The sequence below is a fragment of the Panthera uncia genome (genome assembly GCF_023721935.1).
Source record: "Panthera uncia isolate 11264 chromosome C1 unlocalized genomic scaffold, Puncia_PCG_1.0 HiC_scaffold_3, whole genome shotgun sequence".
Classification (NCBI taxonomy): domain Eukaryota; kingdom Metazoa; phylum Chordata; class Mammalia; order Carnivora; family Felidae; genus Panthera; species Panthera uncia.
Genome location: NW_026057584.1, coordinates 94,252,713 through 94,280,669, shown reverse-complemented (window position 1 = coordinate 94,280,669; position 27,957 = coordinate 94,252,713). Strand labels below are relative to the sequence as shown.

At 45.1% G+C, this 27,957-nt stretch overlaps 1 protein-coding gene across 4 annotated transcripts in view; it reads left to right on the top strand.

The window, feature by feature from the left end:
• The window catches only part of MGAT5 (alpha-1,6-mannosylglycoprotein 6-beta-N-acetylglucosaminyltransferase), a 340,181-nt gene that overhangs the window by 110,078 nt on the left and 202,146 nt on the right, over positions 1 to 27,957 (top strand). For 2 of the 4 annotated variants that reach the window (XM_049616196.1, XM_049616195.1), the window contains one exon: positions 14,192 to 14,571. In XM_049616196.1, coding sequence (XP_049472153.1) covers positions 14,331 to 14,571 — 241 coding nt within the window. In that variant the 5' untranslated portion in view covers positions 14,192 to 14,330. Of the gene's footprint in view, positions 1 to 14,188; positions 14,572 to 27,957 lie in introns of all 4 variants that reach the window. The other 2 variants (XM_049616194.1, XM_049616193.1) reach the window with 1 other exon arrangement.

Below are 27,957 nucleotides of genomic sequence, written 5' to 3'. Positions count from 1 at the left end.
GGGGCCTATGAATGTGCTGATGTAGGAGCAGGAATAGTCCCCTTTGTGGTTTCTTCTGCAAAATGGAGTGCACATTCTGCAGGAATACATGTCCAGAGGAAGTAAAGAGTCCTTCCTTTATAAACCATTTGGTTTGTTTTTAAACTCAGATGTAAGAAATCCAAACATTGGGCAGTCTTGTTTTGATGCTTGTCTTGTTTTGATGCTGGGGCTATTAATTAGATTGCTATCTGGTTTTGAATATACATTGGTTCCCACACCAAATGCATACTAATAAGATATACTTTTGGGGCTCCTGGGTGGCTCAGTCTGTTAAGTGTCTGACTTTGGCTCAGGTCATGATCTCACGGTTCATGAGTTCGAGCCCCATGTCTGGCTTTGTGCTGACAGCTCAGAGCCTGGAGCCTGCTTCGGATTCTGTGTCTCCCTCTCACTCTGTGCCTTCCCCACTCTCACTCTGACTCTGTCTCTCTCTCAAAAATAAACATTAAAAAAAAAAAGACATAATTCTGGGGGTGCCTGGGTGGCTCAGTCAGCTAACCATCTGACTTCAGCTCAGGTCATTATCTCATGGCTCATGAGTTCAAGCCCCGCATCGGGCTCCGTACTGACACACCCGAGCCTGGAGCCTGTGTCAGATTCTGTGTCTCCCCCTCTCTCTGCCCCTCCCCTGCTTGCACTCCATCTCTCAAAAATAAGCATTTTTTAAAAAATTAAAAAAAATATATACTCCTGGAATTGATTTTATAGACAAATCATACTTTTTTCTTACAGAATTAAGTGCTGTGTGTTAAAGACTAAATGGGCAAAAGGTGATTTGTCATTAATCATTTTGAACATTAACAAAGATGATATCAAGATGAGTGGACTTCATAAACCTCACTATCTTGTTTTAAAAATGAAATGTGATTTTATTTTAATGTTCCATCTTGGCCATATATATGTAAAAATTAAGACATGACTAAAAAGTTCTAAGGGGTGTGTGTGTATGTGTGTGAGGCAGGGGGAGGGAGAGAGAGAGAATGTTAAAGGAGATCATTGTCACAAAAAGTTGAGCTAAGCCAATCTAGAACAGTGGATGGATTGTGTATGCCTTAAGTCATCCTTCAGATATAGTTTCTTTCAACACAGCTTTGCAAGGCTTTCAGTGGCTCTAAAGTCATTTATGTGCCCTGGAAAATATCAGATATAGAGGCATTTCCAGAAACTCAATATTGGTTGAGATCGTCTTATGCCAAATTAAGGCAGCTTATGAATATGGTTACCTTATTTGAAGGCTATTCACTTTGAATTCAGCTGGGAAAGTACTAGTGACTGGTAAGTGGGTGTTCTAAAGTGAGCCCGTCAGCAATTATAAAACAACAACTCAGCCCCAGTGATGTTGAGCTTTGAGCAGAGCAAGGTATATGTGGAGAGGCTACCTGGGGTGACTTACTGTATGGAATTATTCGCTATAACAGAGTTAAAAATTGGAAGACATGTATATAAACTGTCTTTGATTTTAGCATAGTGGGTCAACACCCCACGGTCAGAAAGCATCACCAATTGTCTTACATGTCCTTGTAGTTCACAGTGATAAAACCATGCCCTCTATATTTATAAGTCTCACTTCAGCTGGATGTTTTTTACAGTAATAAGAGTATAAGACAGCTAGTCTTAGTGACATGACTCCAGCTTATTCAAAAGTAATATCAAATCACTGAGTTCTGTGTACATTACAAAAAAGGGAAATTGCACCATATTCATCATCCCCTCCTGAAAACTAGTGTCTGATTTGCCCCCATTCATACTATACCAGATGAGAGAGCAATGCATGTCAGACTTTAATGTGCATCTTGTTGTAAATACCATTTCTGATTCATTCAGTCTGAAGTTGGGTCTCAGATTTTGCATTTCTTTTTTCTTTTTCTTTTGAGAGAGAATGCAAGAGCCAGGGGAGGAGGGCAGAGGGAGAGAGAAAGAGAATCTTAAGTGACCCTGGGGTCATGACATGAGCCAAAATCAGGAGTCTGATGCTCAACCAACTGAGCCATCCAGGTGCCCCAGATTTTGCATTTCTAACTATAGTCCTCTCAATGCTGCTGGTCCACAGACCAGATTTTGAGTAGTAAGGTTAATAGAAGTGCTGGTAACTACAAACATTGGTAGACATTGAGGGTGTTAGAATAACCTCAAATAACTTCTCATCTCATCTTTGGAGCCAGATGCCAAGGAGAGGTTGATAAAAGCCCTAACAGTCCAGTATTATTCTCAGTAAGTCCTTCCTCGGTCTGGTGGTGATCTAACAGGGCTCTGTAGTGGACTACCTCTTCCTGAAAGGCTGCCTCCTTGGACAGGGTTCCTTGTTCATTGGCCTGGTAAGAGCAGCTTGCAGTTCTTTAAGGAGAAAATCAGTGTACCTTGCAGAGGATTGTATAGTAAGCCAGTGGATCTACATTTGGGAGCAGAGAGTTTATCACAAGATAAACTCTTTTGAAATGTTCAGATAAGGTCACATTTTGGGTCCCACTGGATAGGAACCACAGAGTTGATAAAAGGAGCATCTTTCCAAGGATGTCATAGTTCTCATGTCTGGCCTGGTATTAACATCATTAAAGAAGCTTTAAAATAAGAATACCCCTGCTTGGGCCACACCTCAGACAAAGTGAATCAGAATCTTTTGGTGTGAGACCTGGACATCTATGTTTTTTTTTTAAAAAGAGTCCAGGTGATTACAGATGGCATCAAAGTTGAGAGAGTCCCAGGTTTAGGCAGTCTGTAACTTGGAGAGCAGGAAACTCTACTGAGATGCTTCATTCTAGCTTGAGTTAATTTATCATTTTGTGTAATCCGAGGGCTTATAACCAGGTCACAGTCAGGTTGACCCAAGATACTTAGTTTTTTAGGAGAGTTAACTTAAATTTAATAATTGGGGGACAAGTCAGCTTATCAATTAGCACCTGATGATTGAATTTTTCCCTAAGAGAATCCAGTTTTGGGGGCACCTGGGTGGCTCAGTTGGTAAAGCATCTGACTTTTGATTTCGGTTCAGGTCATGATCTCACGGTTCATGAGTTTGAGCCCTGAGTGGGGCTCTAAGCTGACAGCGCGGAGCCTGCTTGGGACTCACTCACTCTCTCTCTCTCTCTCTCTCTCTCTCTCTCTCTCTGCCTCTCCCTCACTCTCTCTCTCTCTCTCTCTCTCAAAATGAATAAATGAACTTAAAAAAACTCCAGTCCTGAAGCATTTGTAACTTGGATCTGCCAAAGCTTAGGTGTCTGCGCTCCATGTGGATTTACTGTAGCCCCATTTTAGAAGTGATGAGAAGTTCATTATAAGCCTTAAATTGGATAAGACTCTGGCCACGTCACATTGTGTGTGTTTGCACATATGCATGTGTTTGCACCTTCTCGCTTACCAGCTAGTTTAAAAAACAAACAATTTAACTTGGTTGTTTTTATCAAATCAAGTGCTTGGAAGGCCATCCCATTTCTGCAGACAGTGCGGCTGAAACACTCATGGGATAGGCCAGCACCCAGCCTATGTCCGCCAGCTGGAGAAGGAGGGGTCTTACGGGTGGGGTGATTGGTTTCTAGGGTTCAGGGAGCACTTAAAGAATAATGAGCTGCTATCTCGAAGGCATTGCCCCCCTTTTTGGAAATGATTTTGATGGTATTTTTGACTTTTTAAAATTAGTGATGCCATTTGGGTCCTGTTGTTTTCACGGGTGCTTTCTACATACAGGAAGTTGCCAGAGTCTGATCCTCAGAGAAAAAAGTGTATTGTATACTTACCATAAAATTATTTTGTAGCTTTACTGTCCTTTGGCTTTCAGTGAAAGTGAATCTTTTGAGCATTTTAACATTGAGGAGACCTACCTAACACATTTACACACTGTGATCTTTTCACAGACCATTCCTTTCTTTCTCCTTAGTCATCAACCTGTGATAATGTGAGTTCCTGGTTTCTTGGGCTAGAAGCCAGGTGACAGTCCTGCTGGATTTTTAAAAACTGATGCAGCTCGTTTTTGCCTTCTCCAAGACTTCTTCCCTGTGTCTGTTGATTTATAGACTAGGGTCTTTGTGGGGTAGAGCCCCAGTGCCATATACTAATTAGTAAACGGTGGCACAGCCAGCCTTGGAATGAGCTTCTCATCTGGCACCAAGATAGTTTTGGCAGTAAAGGATGTGAAAGAGAGACTCCTCTGTCTGTCAGGCAGCTAGGGGCAGCATCAGGAATCAGCCCTCCTCCCTGTGGCCTTCAACCTTAGCACAGGGTCTGTGCCTGCTCATCTTCAGGGCTGGTGATTGATTCCTGAATTTACCTTGGTTTGCTTCTCCTCACCTTGCAACCTCGTCCTTGGGGCTGACCTTTTTGGAGTCTCTTCCTACTGAGTGGGTAAGGTCCTCCTAATTGGTTAAGACAGTAGTTCTTAACCAGGATGCTTTTTTCCTTTAGGGAATGTTTGGCCGTGTCAGGAGGCATTTTTGATGGTCATAGTTGGGAGTGGAGGGTTCTAATGTTGTCTAGTGGCGGAAGTTCAGAGATGGTGCTACATCCTACAGTATGCAGGACAGTGCCCCATGACAAAGAATTATCTAGCCCCATATGTCAGTTATGCCAAGGATTGAGAAGCCCCTGGATTAAAGGAACTTATTATATTTTTCAAAAAGCTGTGCTTTTTGCTTTGTTTTAATAGATGTTTTCTGAATTCTTGGAGTTGCTGTGGTTTCACTTTTTTGGGATGGGAAATTCTGTGAACTGTGAATAACCTATGGGCGTGGTGAGTGAAACTCACAGAACATGTGACAATCTTATTTGATCCACCAGCGACAGCTTCATTCTTACTCCTTTGTCCACCTTCCACTTTGTCCACCTGTCCAGTAGTGTGCACACCCAAAGAGGCTAAGCCAGAATGAGATCATCAAGTGTTGGTTTCCAACTGTTTGCCTTCCCTACCACGCCCTCTGGTGGAGATGGCCCTCTGTGAAATGGCCAGAGGACGGTTGGGAGTGAGAACGAGGGCGGGGTTAGAATAGGGCCGGCAGGAAGGAGGGTGTGTTCTCGATACAAAGTCATTAACGTTATTACTGTATTCGAAAATTAAGTTTGCTATTGATGCTGGATATGGAGCCCTGAACTGCATTCGGGAGGCAATGTAAGTGCAAGGCAAAATACCTACTTCAGATGGGTGGGGTTGGAGGTTTCTCTTTCCCCACCCACTAAGAATGCAGGTGCAGCATAAGAAATGAAAACACTGGGCACAGGACTGTCTTGGTTTGATTGCTTCACATGTAAAAGGGACTGGGCCATTTAAAACCCGGACATAAGAGAAAAACAACACTGAAACCCAGACATGAAAAAAGCTTCCCCGAGTATCCTAAAGGTGTGTTGTTTTAATGGGTGTCTTTCAGTTAGTGACTCAAAATAGGACTTGTTTAGCCAGGTCTAAAGGGAGCAGGCTGTTTTCACTGAGAATGTGTTTTTCCTGTTTATAAAGAAAAGTACTAGAATGGGTCAGAGGGCCAAGTCCTGAAAGTGGAAAGGAAGGGCTCCTGTTCACACCTGTTGGAGCCAGCACTGCAGTTGGTTCCTGAGATCCTTTGCTCCCCAGGATGGGAGGTGAGCTCAGTGGTCCTCACAACTGTCAAGGATTCCCACTTGAGATTTGGGGCTCTTGCTGGGCGGGCCCTACAACTGATTTCAAGATGGTGGTACTGGGCCTATGTGTCAGGGCCCTCCAGGTTAGTGAATAACCTCAGAGCCACTCCCCAGGACTTTGGACTTACTTTGGAGGGAAAACGTGCCTTCTGTTTCCTTCTGTTCTCCTCAGCCTCTACGTTTAATGGCACGAGGCCACCCTATTTAGAGCAAGAATCTCCCCCCAGACCGTCTCTATTCCCTATACTAGTAATGTCGTTAATGTGTATTTTTCTTCCTACCTGTTGATTCTTCCAACCCCTTGAGGTTGGTGGGACATGGCATTAGACTTAGAGTTCCTGCATATCACTGGAGTGTGATTTCTGATTTGTATTTCATATTGGTAAGTCTCTTCCATTTTGAGTTTCTGCAGGCAGCTGGTTAGATGTAGCTAGGTATGCTAGAGACCACATCGCGTTAGGAAGCAGGACCTGGCTTGATTCTGACTCTAACTGGAAGACATAACGTTTTCTGGTCCTCAGTGTCCTCTTTTGTAAGTTGAGGGTCTGTACCTAGTTACTGTTTTCCTAAGAAAGACCTAACATAGTGTCCCAGTCTGTCTGAAGGTATTTTACATATTTTAATTTATCATATTTCCTTTAAAAGTCGATTAGGCCAGTGAGTTGCTCTGGGGAGTGCAGTGGGTTGTTTGGTAAGATGGTGTATGGTCTTTACAAGGTTAGGACCCACTTGATTTCTGTATCACATTTTGGTTGCAGACTTGTGGAAACACAGATTCATCTCAATGGCAAATGGTAATGATGCCTGTTATTTTTTAAAAGTAGTTTCCCAGGAGCACCTGGGTGGCTTAGTCAGTTAAGCACCTGACTCTTGATTTGAGCTCAGGTCATGACCTCATGGTTCGTGGGATCAAGCCAGCATCAGGCTCTGTGCTGACAGCATGGAGCCTGCTTGGGATTCTCTCTCTCTCCCTCTCTGGGGAGTCAGACAAAGAAGTCTCTGAAACTTAAAATTTATGACTGACCCACATCTAGCATTTAATTAGGGTATCAGACAGTTCTTTGTCATATAGTTTTATATGAACAGATATGTAGTCTTGAATTTTATAGAACAAATAAGCAAACAAAACCACTGCCAAGCATCAACATTCTGACCAAATAACATAGAAATTCAAAGTTCAAACTCCACATGTACAAAGATAGCTAAGGAAGTTTTGTGTAAAAATTTTTCTAACAGATTTTTTTAAAGAACATATTTTAGGGGTGCCTGGGTGACTCAGTCGGTTAAGCATCCAACTCTTGGTTCCTGCTCAGGTCATGATCTCACGGTGTCATGAGTTCGAGCCCCATGTCAGGCTTTGCACTGGCAGCATGGAACCTGCTTGGGATTCTCTCTCTCTACTCTCTGTCTGCCCTTACCCTACTCGTGCTGTCTCTGTCTCTCTGAAATAAATAAATAAATAAACTAAAAAAAAACACATTTTAGTTTTATTTTTTATGTTTTTATTTTTGAGAGAGAGAGAGAGCGTGTGCAGGGGAGGGGCACAAAGAGAGAGAGAGAGAGAGAGAGAGAGAGAGAGCCAGCCAGCCAGCCACAGAATCCAAAGCAGGTTCCAGGCTCTGAGCTGTTAGGACAGAGCCCGACACAGGGCTCAAACTCGTGAACTGCAAGATCCTGAGCTCAGCCAAAGTTGGATGCCTAATTGACTGAGCCACCCAGGCGCCCCCAAACGAACATACTTTAAATGAAGGAAACCAAAATTCAAATGAAAACATTTCTGGAGCCTCAGAGATGGAAACCTCTCTGGGAACCCTGAAGTCCTTTAAGCCACAGTTTGAAAACCAGTAACTAGGATCCTTTACCCCCTACTCATCCAGCTCTGACAGTGTTCTGTGCTTCTGTGACTTTCCCCCTTTCATACATGTAGAAACTGAGATGGACTCATCTAGGATAACACGGCGCCAGTGAGTGGAGCAAGCTGTAGACCCAAGGTTTCCAGGCCTGGGAGCACGTATTTTTTTTGGCTCCTCCTCACCACCCTTTCTGGCATCTTTCTGTGATCATACCATCTTGGATAACCGGTTATGAAACAAGCACACACCCCCCCCCCCCCCCCCCCCCCCCCCCCCTTCTCCCCTTCACGTCTCTTGTCTTAGATACCTTTTGTTCCCACAGTCATTGTCCTTTCTGGAATTTTTTTTCTAGAGGTTTGTGTTTTTTTGCTTTGTTTTGTTTTCTTTCTCTTTTATTACCTATCTGCCACCATATCCTCTGTAGTTTAACCCCATCTAATCAGGGCACAGTCATTTCCCAGTGCGATGTGACAAGATCTTGGGGTAAAAACTTCTGACAGGTAAGGTACAAATATAGACTCAGAGTGCCCGGGTTCTTTGTGGTTCGCACCAGAAGGAGGTCTTGGAGGTCATTGCTCACTTGTGTTTCTTCATCTCATTTCCACCATCCTGCCCTTTCATCTAGCAGACACTTAATGACCATCCACTGTGTGCAAGATACCACTATTCCTTGCGTTTCCTGTGTTTAGGGTGCCTATACACCCTGTAGCAGAGATGTAAGAAAGGATTATCCTATAGAGTAGTAGGTAAGAAGCCCCTCAGAAGAAGCACAGACTGCTCTGAGTGTCCCAGGGAGGATAAGCTCTCTTCAGTTTAGGGAGTCATGGGAGGCTTTATGCAGAAGGTGGGGTTCAATTGTGAGATATGGGCAGGATTCCCCAAGGCGACATGGATGAGCATGGTTGACTTAGGATTTCTTAAATGTTACTGCACAATAGGAAGGAAGATAGGAAGTAGTTGAAGTGGTACATGGTGTGTGGCTAGGACAGAAGAGGGATGTGGATGACTTGGTTTGAGCACACCTGGCCCATGTGAATGTTGGACCAGCCAGCTGTGAAGGGATTGTCCTGTGGGGCCGTAGGAAAAGATGAAATCTCTGTGGTTGGGGTTGGCATTGCTCCTGAAGGGACAGGCAATCCCAGCCTCCTTCATCTTCTAAAGAGAATGCTCCTGATGTAAGAAATGGGCCCCCCAAGGATATTGGATGGGTTCCTGAGGGAACTGCTTCCTCAGTCTCCATTGGAGCTGGGCTGTTGTTTTCTGTGTTGGCACTTGGTTTGAGAAATTGGTATCTGGCAGGCAAAGCAGGCCTTGCCTTGTAGGGCAGCGTGTGAGGTTGATTGGGAGCTTGTAAGAGCAGCCATGTCTGGTGAGCTGGTGGCAGATTTCTCCATGTAATTTCCTTCTCTTAGTAGGCCTGTGGTCAGCCCTTAGTAATGGTACCACTGGCCTTGACTGGGCTGTGGGAAATGGGGAGGCGGGGAGAGGTGGGTCCTTGCTGGGTCTGCAGTGGCCCATGCCACTGCCTTTCATCTGCCTTTCTCCTAAGTACAGCTCCTCTTCGTGCCCCCAACTTTGGAGGTGAGTTTGCTTTTTACAGTAACAGCTTTATTGAGATATGATTTATATATCCTAAAATTCTCTCATTAAAAGTCTATAATGCAGTGTTATGAATACATGCACAGGATTGTGCAGCCATCACAATTAAGTTTGGAACGTTTTCATTATCCCCCAGATAAACCCTTGGTCGTCACCTCCCAATTCCTCCATTTTTGCAAGCCCTGAACAATGACTGCTATATTTCCTGGGTCTGTAGATTTGCCTCCTCTAGACCTGTTATAAAAGTAGAATGATACAATATGTAGTTTTTTTTGTGTGTGTGTGACTGCTTTTTATCGCTTTGCATAGTGTTTTCAGGGATCATCCATGTTGTAGCACATATTGCAACCTAACTTATTCTTACTGGTTTAGTAGTATTCCATTATATGTATTTTTCTCATCTATTTGTTGGTTGAGGGACTTTTGAGTTTTGGGGGGTTTTCTGGTCTATTATGAACAAGGTTGTTGTGAATGTTTGTGTACAAGTTTTTATGTGTGGGCATATACTTTAATTTCTTCAGGGAGAATTTTAGGAGTGCAGTTATCTGGGTCACATGGTAATTCTGTGGTTAACCCTTTGAGGAAGTGCCAGAATATTTTCCACACCAGCTACACGGTTGTACATTCCCACTCATAATATATAAAGCTTCCGATTTCTGTACATCTTCACCAGTACTCGTTCTTGTCTATCTTTTTGGATTATAGCCATTCTAGCGGGTATGAATTGGTATCTCACTGTGGTTTTAATTTACGTTTCCCTAATGGCTAATGATTTTGCTCATCTTTTCATATGCTTTTACTTTTTAAATGAAGAGAACTGACATATTTCCTTGCCAAAGATCTTTGATCAGTTTTGGAAAGGTGGAAGCCAGATTTTATTGTGTGGAGGAGTGAATGGGAAGGAAGGAAATGAATGCTGCTATTTTTGAAGCACAGGAATGGAAGAAATGGGTCTTAGGGCATTGAGTGGCAGTGATGGACCTAGAAGCTTAGCTCATTGCAAACATACTTGGTGTAGACTTCTTCATGGAGTCGTGACCTTGGGCTGGCATTACTCAGGTTGGCAACAAGGGCTTCTGAGATAGACTGTCTGCCCTTTTAGTGTCTATTGGCTCCATTTTGCCAGAGGATTCTACCTACATTAGAAAGTCTGGAGACAGGTAGATTCTCTGCTGGATTGACTGCTTTTCGATCACTATTCTGCAGCCTCTTGATGAATTTTGTGGCCATTACTGATGGTGATCATTAAGTTCTTTCATGGCTCTAGCACCTTCTGGTGAGGATTGCTGTCCTGTTGTCCTCCCTTTACTGTGGAAGTTAGGGGTGTCTTCCAGATAATGATTTGGAAGAGGTTTTTAAAATTCTATGTTGGTAGGAATTGTACAGATGAGTTCTAATCCACTTCTCTGCATGTGCTGTGGCTGTGCTAGAATAGGTGCTGTTATTTCACACTGTAGATTCCACTGGAGAAGAGACTATTCCTGACAGCTCTGTGGTTACTTGATATCTGGGCCCTCAATAATCAGAGCTATTCTCTGAGTTTGGGATTGGGGATTTTCACTCCCAATTTGTATGTCTCTGAGCTGGTGTCATTTAACCTTGGCTGGCTTTCTCGACCACCTTTTTTGCCCTGCAAATGTGCCACCTGGGCAGTTGTGACTCTTCCCAAGGTCAAGGCAGAGAAGCACGCCACCTTCTAGTGGGGGCCCTTTTTCAGTTTTTGGGCCTGGCCTTGCCCTTGCTTCCACTTTGCAGCCTTTAGCAGCTTCTTCAGGGGATTCACTGATGAAGTGGAGTGGAGTTGCGTGTCTAAAAGTTAACAGGTAATTCTTGCATACATTTGGGGTTCCTCCTTAAAATAGTAAAGAAGATTGCCAGATGACTGTCATTTTAGTATAGCATCTAGTGTACTTGCCCTAGGAAAATCCCTTCAGCCCTGGGGTACAGTTGACTCACTGCTGTGAGTTATCAAACAGGAAGTGCAGTCACTTCCTAAGGACCCAGGGGCAGCCCCCAGTTCGAGTGGTGGGTTTAAAACAGAAGCCCCATGAGGCTGAGATCTCTCTTGTGTTGCTTGTTCAGTCCCTGGGGACCGGTGGCAGGAAGTGCTCAGGATCCACCATAGAAGGAGTGGAGGAAAGAAAAGGCAGGTGCTGCTCACCCTTATTTAGAAGGGCTGAATAGGGGCATCTGGGTGGCTCAGCCAGTTAGGCGTCCGACCCTTGGTTTCAACTCAGGTGGTGATCTCACAGTTGGTGAGTTTGAGCCTCATGTCGGGCTAACAGTGCAGAGCCTGCTTGGAACTCTCTCTTTCCCTCTTTCTCTTCCCCTTCTCTACTCACGCTTACTTGCTCACTCTCTCAAAATAAATATACTCAAAAAAAAAAAAAAAAGAAAGAAAGAAAGAAAAGGAAGGGCTAAATAAAGTGCCAGAGTGCCTGGAGGACAAGTTCGCTGGGCAGCAGGTGGTGTATTGTGCCCCTGGGGCTGGTGTCTTTCTCTGAGAATGCACATGGAGGGAGGGTCCCTTAAAGGATGTCATGGGATCCCATTCAGGTGAAACTGGCAAATAATCTATATAGACAAGTGTTTTATTTTACTTTTTATTTAAGAGAGAGAGTACACACATGGAGGGGTAGAGAGAATCTTAAGCAGACTCCACAGTCAGCACAGAGCCCAATGCGGAGCTCAGTCTCATGACCCTGAGATCATGACCTGAGTCGAAGTTAAGAGTCAGATGCTTCTTCGGGCTCTGTGCTGACAGCTCAGAGCCTGGAGCCTGCTTCAGATTCTGTGTCTCCCCCTCTCTCTCTCTGTCCCTCCCCTGCTCATGCTCTGTCTCTTTCTCTCTCTCTCAAAAATAAATAAACATTAAAAAATTAAAAAAAAGAGATGCTTAACTAAGCCACCCAAGCGCCCTAACAGACAAATGTTTAAACTGAAGACTAGCAAGGGACCTTATGGGCTGTCTGAAGCCATTGTGACCAGAGTTGGGGCTTGGGGAACAGACCAGGTTTGGATTTATCAGTGTGATCTGCAGAGGGCCAGCCAGGTAGGGAGAGCAGCTTGAGTGAATACGGGGAGACCCTGGAGAAGGAGTTATGGTGTGGGGTTATGGTGATAACTGACCAGCAGGTGCAGGGGGTGTGCCTGGGACGGAAGAATTGAAGTGTTACAGTATTGCAAAAGGGAGTTTGAGCCACACTGTATAGACGGTGCAGTGGTATAGCATAGAGGTGATATCCATCTGCCTGGGTCGGAGGCTCTCAGACTTGAGTAGGCATCAAAGTCGCCTGGAAGACTTGTCGAAGCACTGATTGCTGCCTGCCCCTCACCCACCCTCCAGAGTTGCTGATTAAGTAGGTCTGTGTTGGGGCCTGGGCATTTGCATTTCTCACTGGTGCTTCTGCTGTGGAGTTAGGGACCCTGCTTTGCAGAGCCAGTTGCCTAGAATTCAGAGGGTGGTAATCTTGCTCTGTTAAGGGCCAGTAGTAAGTGTTTTAGGCTTCTGAGCTACATAGGATTTCTGTCACATTTTCTTCTTTGTTGCTTTTTACAACCCTTTAAGCGTGTGTACAAACAGATGTTGGCCATAGATAAACAGGCTGGTGGGGAAAGAGGGGTGGCATAGGGGAGACAGGGCATGGTGGGACAGGCTGTACTATCCTAGGCTGTCCCTAGCTTATCCTTCTGCCTCATAGCTGGTGACCTTTGGCAAGTTCATCTCTCTGTGCCTTTGTTTCTTCATCTCCAAAACAGATGATATTAGTAATTTTTACCATGTAAGGCTCTTCTAAGAATTTAGTGAACTAAGGCACAAAAAGCATTTATCCCACTCCCTGGGACATACCTAGAATTTATTTATCAGTTGCTGTTGGCAGTGATACTACAAGCTACTAATGGCTGTTCGTAGGTGAAGAAACAGTGAAAAGGAAGACCAACCCAGATCCACCGTATTATAGATCCTGAAAGCCAAATGCTCCAAGAGCTCACCATCATTTCTTCTTAGATGGCTTACAAAGAAGAATGCTTTGAACTAAAACATAATGCACACTCTGAATACATCCTGGGTTAGTACCCCATAGGAGCTCAGCTTTTCCCTTGGCACACTTAGAAAATGGTGCCATTTGTAAGCTGGCTGGTCCTTGGGCCCAAGACTCTGATTGAGGGGTTGGAGAGTTTGGCCTACTTATAACCCATTTACAACCTCTACTTGAGCCTCGTTTTTTTAGGAAGACTGATTTAAGACCTTGGCCCGAATAGGGCACCAAATAGGATCTGCCTGATCAGGATCGAAACTGTGCCTTTGTACCGTACTCACATTTTGCTGCATGGTGTGAGTGAAAGTGAGAGTTACAGGAAAGGAGTCTTAATCACGTGCTCCATATTTTCTGAGTTGAAGTATGCAAATGAGTGCCGAGGTGTCTCTTTCACTCATGGTAGCTAGAACAGGAAGATCACCGGGTACCCTGGCATAGCTTCTCTGCGCTGGTGCCCGAGGAGAGGCCACCTGGTGGTTCCTGAGAGATTCAACTCCTCTCTCTCTGGACACTGCTAATGAGAGCTGGCCACACTGACGTAATACGGGGGCTTTCTCCCCTTTCCTGGTCTAGCCCCCTGAGGAGGCGCCCACTTTCTTGCTCACCTCTCCAGCAGCATGCTCAAATCTTTGCCAGAGCACATACTAATGACTTTGTAAGCTCAATTTACAGATGCACACGACTACCCCATGTTGATAGGGCTCTGCCCTCCACTTGGGTTTTTGCTGACATTCAGTAGAATACCCTTCCATCTCCTCCCCACCTTGTAAAACAGGCTTCCTGTTTTTGAACTTGGTCCAGACTGGAACAGCCCTGCTACACCTGTTAACATAGTCAGACACACATTTCCTCCTCTGTATTTGTGCAGCTTTTGTCGCCTAGCCAGATTTCCCCTCTCAGCTTACAGATCTGGAATCATAACATAAGATATTGAACCAGCAAATGAAGAAAAAAGGAAGTTTGCATTTTGGAGCCAATTGAGTGAAAACGTGGCTTCTGGTTTGTTTCACTGTGTTTGGCCACGACCACTCTACTAACTTTCCCCCTTCTTCACAGCAGAATGGAAATGAGGAAAGGAAATCAGCTGACGCAGGAGCCGGAGTGAGACCGACGTGCCCACAAACCCAGCCTGCACCATGAACTTGTGTCTCCCTTCTGCGCTTTAAGAGCCAAGGGCAGGTGAAGTTGCTGGAGAGCAATGGCTTTCTTTACTCCGTGGAAGTTGTCCTCTCAGAAGCTGGGCTTTTTCCTTGTGACTTTTGGCTTTATCTGGGGTATGATGCTCCTGCATTTTACCATCCAGCAGCGAACTCAGCCTGAGAGCAGCTCCATGCTGCGTGAGCAGATCTTGGACCTCAGCAAGAGGTACATCAAGGCGCTGGCAGAAGAAAACCGGAATGTGGTGGATGGGCCATACGCTGGTGTCATGACAGCTTATGGTAAGCGCGGTGCTTCTGGGGTTTCTCGGTGGGATGTGGCTTTGCCTCAAAGTGACTCCAGAGGCTCGCAGCCTTGGTTTTATCATGGATTGAGTGCCTCCCTTGCCACTGCCTTCGTGGCAGGGAGTTGCACACAGAGGGACACTTTTAGAAAGTTAAAGCCATGTCCTTGGGGAGACTGAGTTCTTATGCACACTAACACTCAGTCCCAGGACCAGTGGGGGCAGAGCAGTAGCACTCGGTTGTATGTCCAGCTAGCTCCCTTTCCCGCAGCACATTTCTGGATTGCACAATCTCATCCGGGAGTATGATCAGGGAATGTAGAAAAATATTCTTGTTATCTTTCCCTAAACAAAACTTAATTAAGGCTGTGTGGTGGTAAGGTACAGAGGGTGGGGAGGAATGCAGGGTGGAAGGAGGACTAGGGGAGGAGGGTGAGGTAAGGACAGGGCGGGGGGGCTGGGGGGGTGAGAAACTCAGAGTCCAACGTGTGCCTCCCTCTGGCTAGTATGTAGGACACTTGGTCTTATGTGCTGGCTAATAGCTTTAGTCTTCAGCTTCTTCAGTGTTGCCTGCTCTTGTTTCTTGCCCTTGCCTCTCATTGCCCTTATTTCGAAAGAAGTCTTTTTGTACACGTTGCTTTTTTTTGTTGGGTACCTAAAAACTCTTTTAGAAATGAGGTTGAGGGGAAAAAAATACATACAGAATAGTATTTATTTTTCTCTTGGCAAAAGTTATGCTTAATATAGAAAACTTTGGAAGCTGTAGACATGCAAAAGAGAAACCCAAGAATAAAGAAAATCACATATAAACCTACTCTAGGAACTAACCACAATTAACATGTCACTGTATATTTTTCTGATATTTTATGTATATGTACAAAAACGTGTATATGGGTGTATGCAAAATACTTGAAAAAGCATACATACACAATACAAACAAAAATTGTAGATGAAATTTGGATCGTAGGACGTCGTGGGGAGCCTATCTCCCAGCTCTCCTATGATCACCAAGGATGAGAATGGACTTACTCCATAGAAGATGTCCTGTCATTCTTGCTCATTGACAAGTCTAGTCACTGAATGCAGACTTTAATGGCCTCAGGGTTTGGGACCCAGAGGTGTAATATAAATGAGATGCAAGAATGGATTTGGCTGAGGTGGAAAGGTTTGCTGTTATACATTGTGACACCGCAGTTACGGACTCTAAAGTATATGAAGTTCAAATGGTGATTTCCTGAAAATGTATAGCAGCATTTTGAAGCTTGAATTCAAACACAGGAAGTCATACTTAATTTGACATAATTTGTTTTTCTTTTTGAAAGGATCCAGGAAATGTGGTTACTTTTAAATTTCAGCTATATGTTTTGGTAAGGAGAAAATGGTTGCTTTTAATGTATAATGTGGAAATTTCTTTTTCAGTGCCTACTGAACACTGTCAGTAGTGCCTACTATTGGAATAATCACGCTGTCTGCTTTTAATCTGTTGGATTTGGCAATGTCAATAGGCATGGGCTCTCAATATGCCTGAATAAATGCCACCTTTTTTTGATCTGATGGATAAAAAATGAGACTCCATTTTGAGAGTCCGCACTGAAAAACAACTAGGTAGTTTTTCAGAGTGGATTTTTAAATAAATCATGGACTTCAGTCTTCTGTATTTCCCAAATATTGTAGGTAAGCCATCAGAACGAATAAATAAAGCAAATCGTCACCATTAGTGTCACTCATGTGTAACAAGTAAATATAACAAGTAAAATAGACGCCTCTTTCAGGTTTCTGGTTCGGTACATTCCGTGTTAAATATTTTGGGGAATAGGGGAGTAGTTCCTTTGTAATTTCCTCCTTCTGTTTATCTCAGTCTGTCACACTTTTTCCGTGGGAAAGAAGAAAACCCATAAATGATAAATTTATAGAATTAAAATTTTCCTAGTTGTTTTGAATGTTTTTATTTCTTGTTTGCTGCTGAACATCTTCCTAGGCTAGGCTTCCTTGGCTTTCCAAAGGGTAGTGATCTGGTCTTAGCTTCCTCGGTTTTCTAAAGGGTAGTGATCTGGTCTTAGCTTTCAACCTCACAGACCTCATGTGTTGTAGAAAGTTACCAGAACCCCAGAGTAGTCTGTTAGAACTTCAGCCCCACATTATATGCTTATAAACGTAGGAGTTTGGAGCGCAAAGACACTACAAAAATTGATTCCAATTTCCTTTCACAGATAAACCTTAGCAAGTAATTTTTCTTTTTCTCAAAAACAACAAAGAAACAAACAAACAGCCCCTGCCGGCAAATGCAACACACACTGCTGTTTTTCTCTTTTCATCTCATCAGCTAGGCATGTCAATCAAAGTGTTCTTTGGAGCTGAGTTTGTGGAATTTAACTGGACTGTGCCTGTGCGCTTGAGGCATTGGATCATCATGTGGCGAAATCCCACTAAAACAGTTTGTCACCTGGGCACTTGTGGCATGTGGAGCTAGATAATTCTTTGTTGTGGGGATTGTTCGTTCATGCAGGATGTTGAGCAGCATCTCGGGTGGCCCTACCCACTAGATGCCAGTAGCACCCCCCTGGTTGTAACCACCAAAAATGTGTGTAGACATGGGGGGCAAAATTGCCTCCCTCCCCACCTTGGAGAATCACTGCACTAAGAGTGAAACAGCAAACACTAACAGCATCTTATGGAAGTTTTCAAGCAGATACCTGGTTCCTGTCACTTAAAATTGGACAGCTTAGCTTTCTCCATTTCTCAGTTCTGGGCACCAACAACTGGGATTGAGCAAGGCGATATAGTCCAGGGCCAGTCATAGAAAGCTGGAGAGCCATTCTGCTGATGTGTGCTTCCCCTGGAATCCATCAGTACCAGTTGTGGGCACATCAACAGCCAGGCAGCTCTGGTGGTTGATGTCAGAAGATGATGCCGGGACGCCTGGGTGGCTCAGTCAGTTAAGCGTGTGACTCTTCATTTTGGCCCAGGTCATGATCTCACGGTTCATGACTTCGAGCCCCCCATAGGGTTCTGCACTGACAGCGTGGAGCCTGTTTGGTATTCTCTCTCTCTCCTCTCTCTGCCCTTCCCTTGCTCGCTCCTTGTTTGTCTGTCTGTCTCCCTCTCTTTCTCTCTAAAAATAAATAAATAAACTTAAAAAAAACACACATAAAAAAAGATGCAGGGACTGCAGGATGTTCAGTGGTTTAGTTGGATTGGTGGAATGGGGATGAAGACGCATGAGACATGGGTTTGCAGTCTCTTTTTCGGCCACAGATGCAGCCCATGTACAGAGCGCTGGCTAGATGTCTGCTCTGAGAGAATGAAGAACTGATCCTTTATGGCTGGGATCTGTGCCCACTACGAAGTAATCCCATTAATAGACCAGAAAAGAAAACCACCCTCTTTCTCCCATCCCCATATTGGCATCATCAGAGGCTCTCAGTATGCTACAAACGTGTCTTCAGTAGCCCTGGAAGGTATTTGAGGAATCGTAATAGCTAACTTTAGATTATTACTGATTTTTTAGAAACCCTGGCTTGAGGTCCTAGAGCTGAAGAGTTCAGCAAACTATTCCCTGTGGGTCAAATTCGGACTTCTGTCAGTTTGAGTAAATCAACTTTTATTGAAACAGAACCACTCCCAATTATTGATAACAACTGTAGTAACAGAGAAACATGGTAAAACAGGATTTATTTTACGGGACACCTAAAACCTGCTGACTCCATCTTTCAGTAGTCCCCATAATTCAGTCTGAAACACTCATTGGAGTGCCCCTCCTTGACTCCACAGTTTCCCAGGACTTCTGGGATCTAAGCTATGGGCACCGCGGGTCATAGCATCCTGTTCTTATTTGTAAAGCCTTTGGAATCCTCCTTGTCTCTTGGTTTGTCATCTAGGGATCTTTGCATTACAATGGCAGAGTTGAGTAGTTGCCACAGGGACTGTAAAGCCTAAAAGGTTTACTGTCTGCTCCTTTACCAAAAATGTTTTTTCTTTCTTTTTTTTTTAAAGTTTATTTATTTTGTGAGAGAGGGAGTAGGGGAGGAGCAGAGAGAGAGGAGTGGGAAAATCCTAAGCAGGCTCCTCACCACAAACACAGAGCCCAACTCAAGGCTCAAACCCAAGAACCATGAGACGACAACCCAAGCCAAAGCCAAGAGTCAGTCCAACTGACTGAGCCACCCAGGTGCTCCCCCTCCCAAATGTTTGTTAAGCCCTGATCTATCCCCAGGGGAGTCTATCTAAGGGATTTTGTTTGGTATGCTAAGACTCTTTCATCTCTGTGTTTGAATTCACTGAAGACATCCTTATAAGATGTACGTCAACATGTCTTATTTCTCTGTCCTCTGAAAATGCTTCTGAGTGGCAGGTATGAGGTTAGTGGTTAGGGGGAGCCAGCCAGTTTGGCTTTGCCACATCCTGGCTGCATGGCTAGGGCCCTAGGGACCCAGACTACTTTGAGAGTGAGTATCCGTTCCTATCTCACCGTGTGATTGTACCATGTGAACAAGGTGCTGCATGTCAGGGGGTGTTAGTTTGATTAGTCCTCAAACGATAGCAGGACTTTCAAACATCTCATCCCCCATCCTTGTTCTGACTTGAAAAGAGACTTCTCAACTTCTTTTGGGGTTTGGTAATTCAGAAGTAGTGCCTGGAACACGTCCCGGGTAGCCCGTGTAGAACAGTTGGAACATTCGTCTGTGCGGGATGGAGGGCGTTTCTCGTGTGCTCGTCTGTCAGTCCATTCTTGGGGGAATGTGCACAGCCAGGGCCTTCTGTGCAGCCTGAACTGCCTCTCCCAGGCCCGTGTGGCAGGGCCATGCCTGTCGCGGGGATTGTGTCATGAATTCTGTTACCCACCCTAGTCAATGCCCTTCTTATTTCTGAGGTGAATTGATCTCTGTCTCTGGTGGCCTGACCCAAATTCTGATGCTCAGTGATCACCTCTTAGCTATGACACAGGCCCGATCCACCTATGTTCTCTAAGTTAACAGGAATGGAACCTGGGGCAGTGAGAGACTGCCTCCCTTTGTGGCCCATCCATATCTTATTCACGCTGACCTTTCTCGCCTGTTTGCTGCTCTGGATGCCGGGACATGGCTCTGGACTGGTCACCAGCGTTTCTGCCACCCCCTTCCCCTATGCCCAGTATTCTGTTTCCCTGCTGCTGGCTTCCCTGCTTGATCTCCTGCTCTGCCTTAGCTCCTGTCTCCTGGTCCCCCCTGACTTCTTGAGCCTCTGCTGTCCCCTCGATTGGCTGTTAGCCTTCAAGCCTAGCGCTTTGGGGAATGACTGTGCCCTTCACAGATATATAGCAGTGCTGTATAAGTTTTGTGCATACAGCTAGGAAAAGATGAACAAGGTCCTTGCTCTCATGGAGGCTGTGCTCATTATGGAAGGGAGAAACACTAACTGACATAACCATCAGATAGTAATAAATTCCAGGAAGAAAAATGACACAGGGATATGTGATTCTATTATTTTTTTAATGTTTGTTTATTTTTGAGAGAGTGAGGTAGAGAATGAGCAGGGGAGGGGCAGAGACGGAGAGGGAGAGAGAATCCCAAGCAGGCTCTGAGCTTTCAGCACAGAGCCCAGCGTGGGGCTCAGTCCCATGAACCGTGAGATCATGACCTGAGCCGAAATCAAGAGTTGGATGCTTAACCGACTGAGTCACCCAGGCGCCCTGGGATATGTGATTTTTAAAAAAAAGCACTTGAGGAGCTACTTGGAATGAGAAGGTCAAAGAAGGCCTCTCTCGGGAGGTGTCTGTTAGCCCTACTGACACCAGAGGTTGCCAGGTAGGGTGCAGAGGTGGGGCAGAGCTCAGTTGAGGCAGAACAAGTGAGGCAGACGGCAGGGTGTGTGCCTAAGGCCTGCATGCACCCTCTAGGGACCCAACGGACTTGCTATAGCTGAACGAAGTAAGCCAGGAACCATGTGGAAGGTGGGCCCTGTGGGCTATGGACCTCAGTGTGATGGGAGAGGGAGGGAGGTGAAGGGGGATGGATGTTCTTGTGAGTGAGCCTGGTCTGCCCCTTCTTGGGGGCTTTGACCCTGCACTGTTATCCACTGTTACCTCCACCATGGGAAGGGAGGTAAGTAGAAAGGAAGTGCTTCCTGTTACCTTAACGAGGTGGGGCTTGCATACCGCAAGCCCTGGAGAAACATGGTAGGGTTTTTGGTTGCAGATCAAGGTGCAGTGGAGCAGTAACTCCTTTGGGCTTTAGGTGGCCCTCATTGACCTGGGGATTCCCATTTCTGAGATGTTAACATCACTTGGGGTTCTGCTCATAGTCTAACGGGAGACCCCCACGGTGATGCCAGTGTGGCTGCCTGAAGTAGCTCATAAAAGGTAGCCCCTGCCCTGTATTGCAGACCGGGGTAACGTTTGGAGAGTTAGAAGAGTCTTTACATGTGTTTCATTCCACCTCTGCTATGAAAAAGAAGATGAAGAAAACTTAGGTTGGATTTCACTGGAGATAAAAAAGCCTGTGGGGACACCTGGGTGGCTCGGTCAGTTAAGCATCTGACTTCGGCTCAGGTCATGATCTCACGGTTCGTGGGCTCTGTGCTGACAGCTCGGAGCCTGAGGCCTGCTTCGGATTCTGTGTCTCCCTCGCTCTCTGACCCTCCCCGACATGCGCTGTCTCTCTCTGTCAGATATAAATAAACATTAAAAAGAAAAATTTTAAAAAGCCTGTGAATGGTGTTTTAAAATTTTACTTATTTGCTTTTTCCTTTTTGCCTCTGTTCCTATAAATAGGATCAAGGGCCTGTTGTGTTGGAGGGCTGGGGTGATGGGGAACACCACCACTGTCGAAGCAACGATGCTCACCCTTGAGGGAAACACACTGATTTGGAGGGACACTGGTAGGCAGAAAAAAAAAAAAAAAGAGCTGGGCTGTTTGGTGTGTCTGAGGAGGATGTGATTACAGGGATGTGGCTGGTGTGATTAAAGAAAGGCCTTTTCTGCTTTAAAAAGCTTAGGACCTAAACCAGGGCTCTCTGGGCTTGGGGCTTCTCCAGGGGTGTGTGGTGGCTGTCCCCCCACGTGGCTCTCCCCTCCAGGCTCCCCGCCTCTGCAGAGCCAGGCCCGGTTTCCAAGCACGGCCAGCGAGGCCCCACGTCTGAGGAGCGCCTCAGGGGTGACAGTCAGAGCGTGTGTCTCCGGAAGGGACTGGAGCCTCTTCTGCTCCCCTGGTTGATGAGGCCTGTTGTTTCCTGCTTCACTGTTGCTTCAAGTCCCAGCTTGAGGAGAGAATGTGCATGGTGGGGTGTGCCTCTTGGACTCAGGGTGTCCTGGGCCCTGAAATGAGGTTGCTCCCCTTGCCTGGCGGCCTGTCACAATGGCGTGCCAGTGTGGCCACCCTCAAGAGCTGTTGACCCTTCCCCATCTGCCTAGAAGCCACAGCTGTCTTCTGGGACCGGCTGCGTGGTGGTGGCTGAGCGATGCTGGTCCCTGAGAATCTGCCTTTGCTCTTCCATATGTGTGCCTTCCCTCCCCCCATAGCTCCTCCTCTCCTTCTGTTCTTTCTCTCTTTCATTCTCAGTCTTCATAACGCCTAAATCTCCTATCGGCACATATTCATTGGATTTGTTCATCGTCTCTCTCCCCCACATAGCATGCAAGCCCCCAGAGGGCAGGGGTTTTTGTCTCTCTTGTTCCTGCTGTAGCCCAGGGCTTAGTGCATACCTGGCACTTTCTAGTAGCCAGAAGTGATTAGCAGCAGCCCCCTTGTCCTCACTCTACCTGTGTGGAACAGTTACAGCTGGGGCTAATTTGAAAGTAGTGTTTTTAGTAAGACTGGGAAACAGAAAGAGATTGCCTGTGGACTGTCTGTCCAGGTGGCTCCAAGTAGCTGTTATGCATGATTCTGACCTGGGGGCAAGTGTTTATTCTGGAAGGTAGTTAGAGAGCGTTTATAGGTGGCTATAGAAGGATTCCTTGCCAGGTGTGTGATCTTGGGCAGGACACTGATGTAGTGCTTTGTTTGTTTGTTTTTTAATTTTTAATGCTTGTTTATTTTTGAGAGAAGAAGGAGACAGAGTGTGATCAGGGGTGGGGCAGAGAGAGAGAGGGAGACATAGAATCTGAAGCAGGCTCCAGGCTCTGAGCTGTCAGCACAGAGCCTGATGCGGGGCTCCAACCTACAAACTGCCAGATCATGACCTGAGCTGAAGTCGGATGCTTAACTGACTGAGCCACCCAGGCGCCCCGGTAAATGAGGTTTTAAAAGCCTGCTTCCTCTTTTTAAAAATAGAGATATAATAATATCACTTACTTCATAGGCTTGTTGTAAGGATTACATGTTACAAAGCTTATTTAAACGCTTAGATTAGTGAAATGCATTCGGCGTGGTGAATTATCACTAACCTTGGCCTGCATGTACCTACATCTGTTACCACCCAACCAAAATTCTTCATGTGAACCGGACACTGTTTCTGTGTTTGAACACAGGGCTTCAGGAATGTGTTCCTGTAGCTGTCCTCGGCATTTACAGGGGATGACCTGAGCAGAAGTAAGCTCTCCCCAAGAGGGAGGAAGGCAGGCTTGCCACTACTCTCCTTCACAAGACTGGGCGATGCTTGTCTGCTAGAATCACCAGGCAGGCCTGCCTTGGCAGCACCCTTGCTGGGTCCCATGCTGGCCAGGCTCGAGGACAGCTGCCCTGGTCTCCAGACACATGCTGTTTGGCTCCTCCCTGGATCCCTTTTTAAAGCGTGTTCGCTCCACAGAGTGACTTGGGCATTTTGGAAGTGGGAGATGTGATGGTCCTTACCCTGTTCAAAAGAGAAGGCTTTCCCTTGTGGGCTGTGAGATGAGCTGGATTTGGTGAGCTCACTTTGTCTCTGAAGAAGGCATTGCTGTTGGTCCTGTTCCTGGTACAGGAGGTGAGGGAGAGGGAGTAGTGGGCTGTGGCTGCCCTTCCTTGACAGGGAGGTGTGGGCCCACAGGTCAGATTGGGACCCTCCATAGCAGTGGGCTTGACCTCCCAGAGCCCAAGTTCATTTCTCTTCTGTAAAAAGGGCTGAAATGCTTGACTCCTATTATGTGCAGCTGGCTAGGTGTCAGGAAAATTGACACAACAGCCCAAGAGTTCCATTCTGGATATCTGTAGATTCCATAAAGCACTTGATATCGTCAACAGGCCTAGATAAGATCTTTTCTCAGATTCCGCTGCCTAGAAAGTTCCTTGAAATACTAGCGACACCCCCTGTAGCACCTCAGGAATAACATTTGCTTCTGGTATGCACTGGACTCAAAGCTTAAAGTGTGTCCTTGCAGCTTAACCCGGAGACAGCAGTAGTCAGCAATACTGAGCATCTGAGACATGGTGTGGGTGCCTGTGACAGCTACGGGAAGAGGGCATGTTTGTGACTTTAAGTACAGGTGGGTTACCCACCAGGTGGCTTTAAGAATTCAAATGGGAGGGGCTCCTGGGTGGCTCAGTAGGTTAAGCTTCAGACTTTGGCTCAGGTCATGATCTCTCCGTTCATGGGTTTGAGCCCTGCATCAGGCTCTGAGCCTGGAGCCTGCTTCAGATTCTCTGTCTCCCTCTGTCTCTGCCCCTCCCCCACTCACACTCTGTGTCTCTCTCTGCCTCTCAAAAATGAAAAAATGTTAAAAAATAAAAATAAAAAAGAATTCAAATAGAAGGCAGTGAGGGTCAGTCAATGAAATGTTTCCGGAGGTGTCTTCTTACCTGACATCAGGTCTTGGGGCCACTATCTTTGAGTTGTAAGGGTAGAACTCACTGCACTATATGTATTTTCAAATAGCTTTTTTTTTTTTTTATGCCTTCATGATTGTCAGAGTACAGTGAATATTCATATAAAACTGAGGGCACGTAGACTGGAGGTAATGAAAAACCTTGGACTCTTTTCGGCACTTAACCTGAGTAGGCTTGTTTTCTCTCCTAACGTGAAAGAAGAAAAGTTCATTTTCAGCTTATGCAGCTGTTTGAGTCACCATTTCCAAACGATTCAGCACAAGATAGAAGATGCTGTCAATAAAACACACAAGGGCAAGGATGATCCAAGCCCATTTTTTTAAATGTTTGTTTATTTTTGAAACCGAGAGAACATGAGCAGGGGAGGGGCAGAGAAAGAGGGACAGAGGATCTGAAGCAGGCTGTTCATCGACAGCAGCGAGCCCCAACGCGGGTCTGAAACTCGCCAACTGCTAACCGAGAGATCATCACCTGAGCCAAAGTCAGACACTTAGCTGACTGAGCCATCCAGGTGCCCTTACCATTCTTAGAAATAAAGAAGAATATAATGTAAAATACTTTTCACCTCCAAATCCAGATAAATTTTGATTTCCCTCCTGTCCTTTTTTAAAATGTGGAGAGATACGTGCACATCTGCTCATTTCCAAAAAAAAATTGGAATACTTTATGTGCAGCTTTTAAAACTCTTCTTTGTTGTATTTCCTTATGCCATCAGGTATTTTTAATGGCCATACATGTGTTTTTCATCCATCCATTCAAAAAATAATCAGTGAGCTCCTGATGTTAATAGCCAGTGGTGATAAACAGAGATGACAAGACACCTGCTCTACCCTCCCTGAGTTCCAGTCCAGTGATTTATTCTCTTATGAATGGATGGACATAGATAACTTAATTTTTTTCTTGGGCATTTGGGTAGTGTCCCGATGTGTCTATAATAAACAACACTACAGGGTCCTTGTATGCGATGAATGGACTGTATTTTGCGTATTACTAAAACTGTATTATCTTTCTGTGGAAAGGTCATTTTAAAATTAAAAATACATAACTGATGAAAGTTGACATTCCTGGCAGTGAGTGGAAGTGAGAGGTTGGGGCTAATTCTTTTTTCATTAGCACCTTCCTTTCTCATTAGCGCCCTGTCTTTGCTAGTTTCTCCCAAGCAGCAAGTGAAGCCGTTTCTTGTTGGCACTCTGCCTCTCAGGGCAGCCTTGGTGAAGAGGGACTTGGATTAGGAGCAGGCACAGATGCAAATTATTTTTTGAAGTTCATATGTAAATCCTTGTTCATTGCACAGTTGGTTCTGTGTCAGCGAATCATGGTGGCTGCACCTTAAACATAGCCAATCGTGGCTGTGCCCAGAGTCCTTGATTCGTGGGGTTCTATAGATTCTGATGGAGTGCCTTGAGGACAGAGCCTGGTAAAGGTTGGCCTGGAGGACAGCAGGCTGGAGAACCACTGCTTTGGAAGCATGAGCCAAGGGAACGGAGTAGGATAGCATCGGCCCCAAGTGCTGCCTTTCTTGATCATTCCTCAATTACTGATTGCCTGGGTGATCTGGGCAGTCGGGGTTTGCTGTCCTGTCTCAACAGCTTTAGCCAATAGACCTATATACTGATAGACCTTCTTCCTACCAGTAGGACTCCCTTTCTACTGAAATCCCATCTCCTTGGGCTCCAGCTCAGGCAGCAAGTCTAGCTGACAGTGCAATCTCCTTGGCTGTCCTGTTCAGGAATGTGGTAGCATCTTCCAGCTCCTACTCACCCCCTAAAGTCATGGCTTTCTGAATGTGAAAACTTAAAGAAGCTGTCAGGGCACCTGTTCTGAGATTTTTGTCGATCTTGCCCTTGATAAAAGCACTTCTGGCATGATAGAAAGCAAAGCTTACTTTCCCCAGAAGGACATTTTATATGTTTCCAATTGCTTTGATCTCATCTTTATCATGTACAGTAAGTTTTAGGAATACAGAATTGCGGTAGTGATGTTGGGATTAAATTTTTATGGCTAAGGCTTTGAAGCACAAACAAAATTTTAAAAGCCTTTTAGTAATTGAAAATTGTAATCCTGCTGAGGACACATTTTACTGCTATAATAACTGTAAAACACAATGATAAATATAAAAATGTTACACTAGAATTTGGAGGAATATATTTGCCCTAATTTCTTTGCTAAGCTCTGTAGAAATTATTCTTGGGTGAACAGTCTTATTGGATAAATGGATTATCATTAAGACTAAAACACAAAATGTTCTAGTATTAATTTAAAATTGCAATAAGACTTGTATTTTTTGCAGGTTTAACTGTAAAATGCAAAGGTGAGAAATAATTTCATCACCTACAGAGGTATAATTTCTTTAGCTTTATTGGTGGGAAGACCATAGTCCACTTACTTGTTGGGTCATTCATTCATTTGTTCATTTACTTATGTAACACACACATAACTGAGGACTATCATGTGCCAGTTGGTAAGGATACAAAGATGGGCTTGAAGCCCTGTGTGTTTTATTGACACTGTTTTTTATCTTGTGTCCAGCTATCTTAAAATAGTGACTCAAATAGCTGCTTGTTGAAAATGACCTTCTTTCATATTGAGAAAGAAAACATCCCTGTCCAGGTAAAGTGCCTAGAGAGTCCAACTTTTCTGATTGCTTTATATTCCATTTTCATTTCAAGGCTGCAGGTTTGGAAATGGAGACTCTTGATTATTTTTGGTGTTGGGGAGTTGCTCACGGAAGAGTGGCATCAGTGAATCTTGAGGATGGTTGGCATATGATTTAACAAAAACACATGGCAGAACCCCAGAGGTTAGTCCCGAGAAGTGTGTTCAGAAGCAGCAGGTCAGAGATGCTTGCTTGCTGGCAGGTCCATAGTGGTTCTTAAGAGGCAGTGTGGCATGGTAGGGAAGAGCTGTTGGGTCTGGAACCAGACTGTTTGAGACTGAACCCGCAAGCTGCAGTCACCTGGAACAAATTACTTAACTTCTCTGCTCTGTTTTATCATCTATGAAGTGGAGATGGTAACAGTGATACATTCCTCATACTCTCATGGCAGGACTGCATGTGTTAATCCGGGAGAAGTGCTGAGGACAGTAGCTGACACACAGAAAGAGCTCAATCGATGGCAGGGCAGTGGCAGTGGTGGTGGTGGTGGTACAGGGTCGTAGTTGTGATAGTGACCGTCGGCATCCTTCTCATCACCGTGACTTCCTTTAGTTGTACCATGTCACACAGTCAAAATGGTCACTCTCTGGTAGGTGGCGTCAACAAGAGATGGTAGGTCACCCTTATTGGGGACTGTATTTTAGGAATCAAGAAAGACTATCTTCTTTTTATTTTGACTTTTTTTTTTTTTTTTTTTTAAGTATAGTTGACGCATGATGTTACGTTAGTTTCAGGTCTATGACTTAGTGGTTTAATGAGCTTATTCGTTATGCTATGTGCACCGCTAGTGTACCTACCATCTGTCCCATCACGTTGCTGTTACAATATCATTGACTCTATTTCTTATGCTGTGCCTCTTATTCCTGTGACTTACACGTTCCATATGTGGAAGCCTGTGCCTCCCACTTCCCTTCACCCATTTTGCCCATACCTCACCCTCTCCTCTGTGGCAGGTATCTGTTCTTTGTGTTTATAGGTCTGATTCTGCAATTTTGTTTTTCTTTTTTCAGAT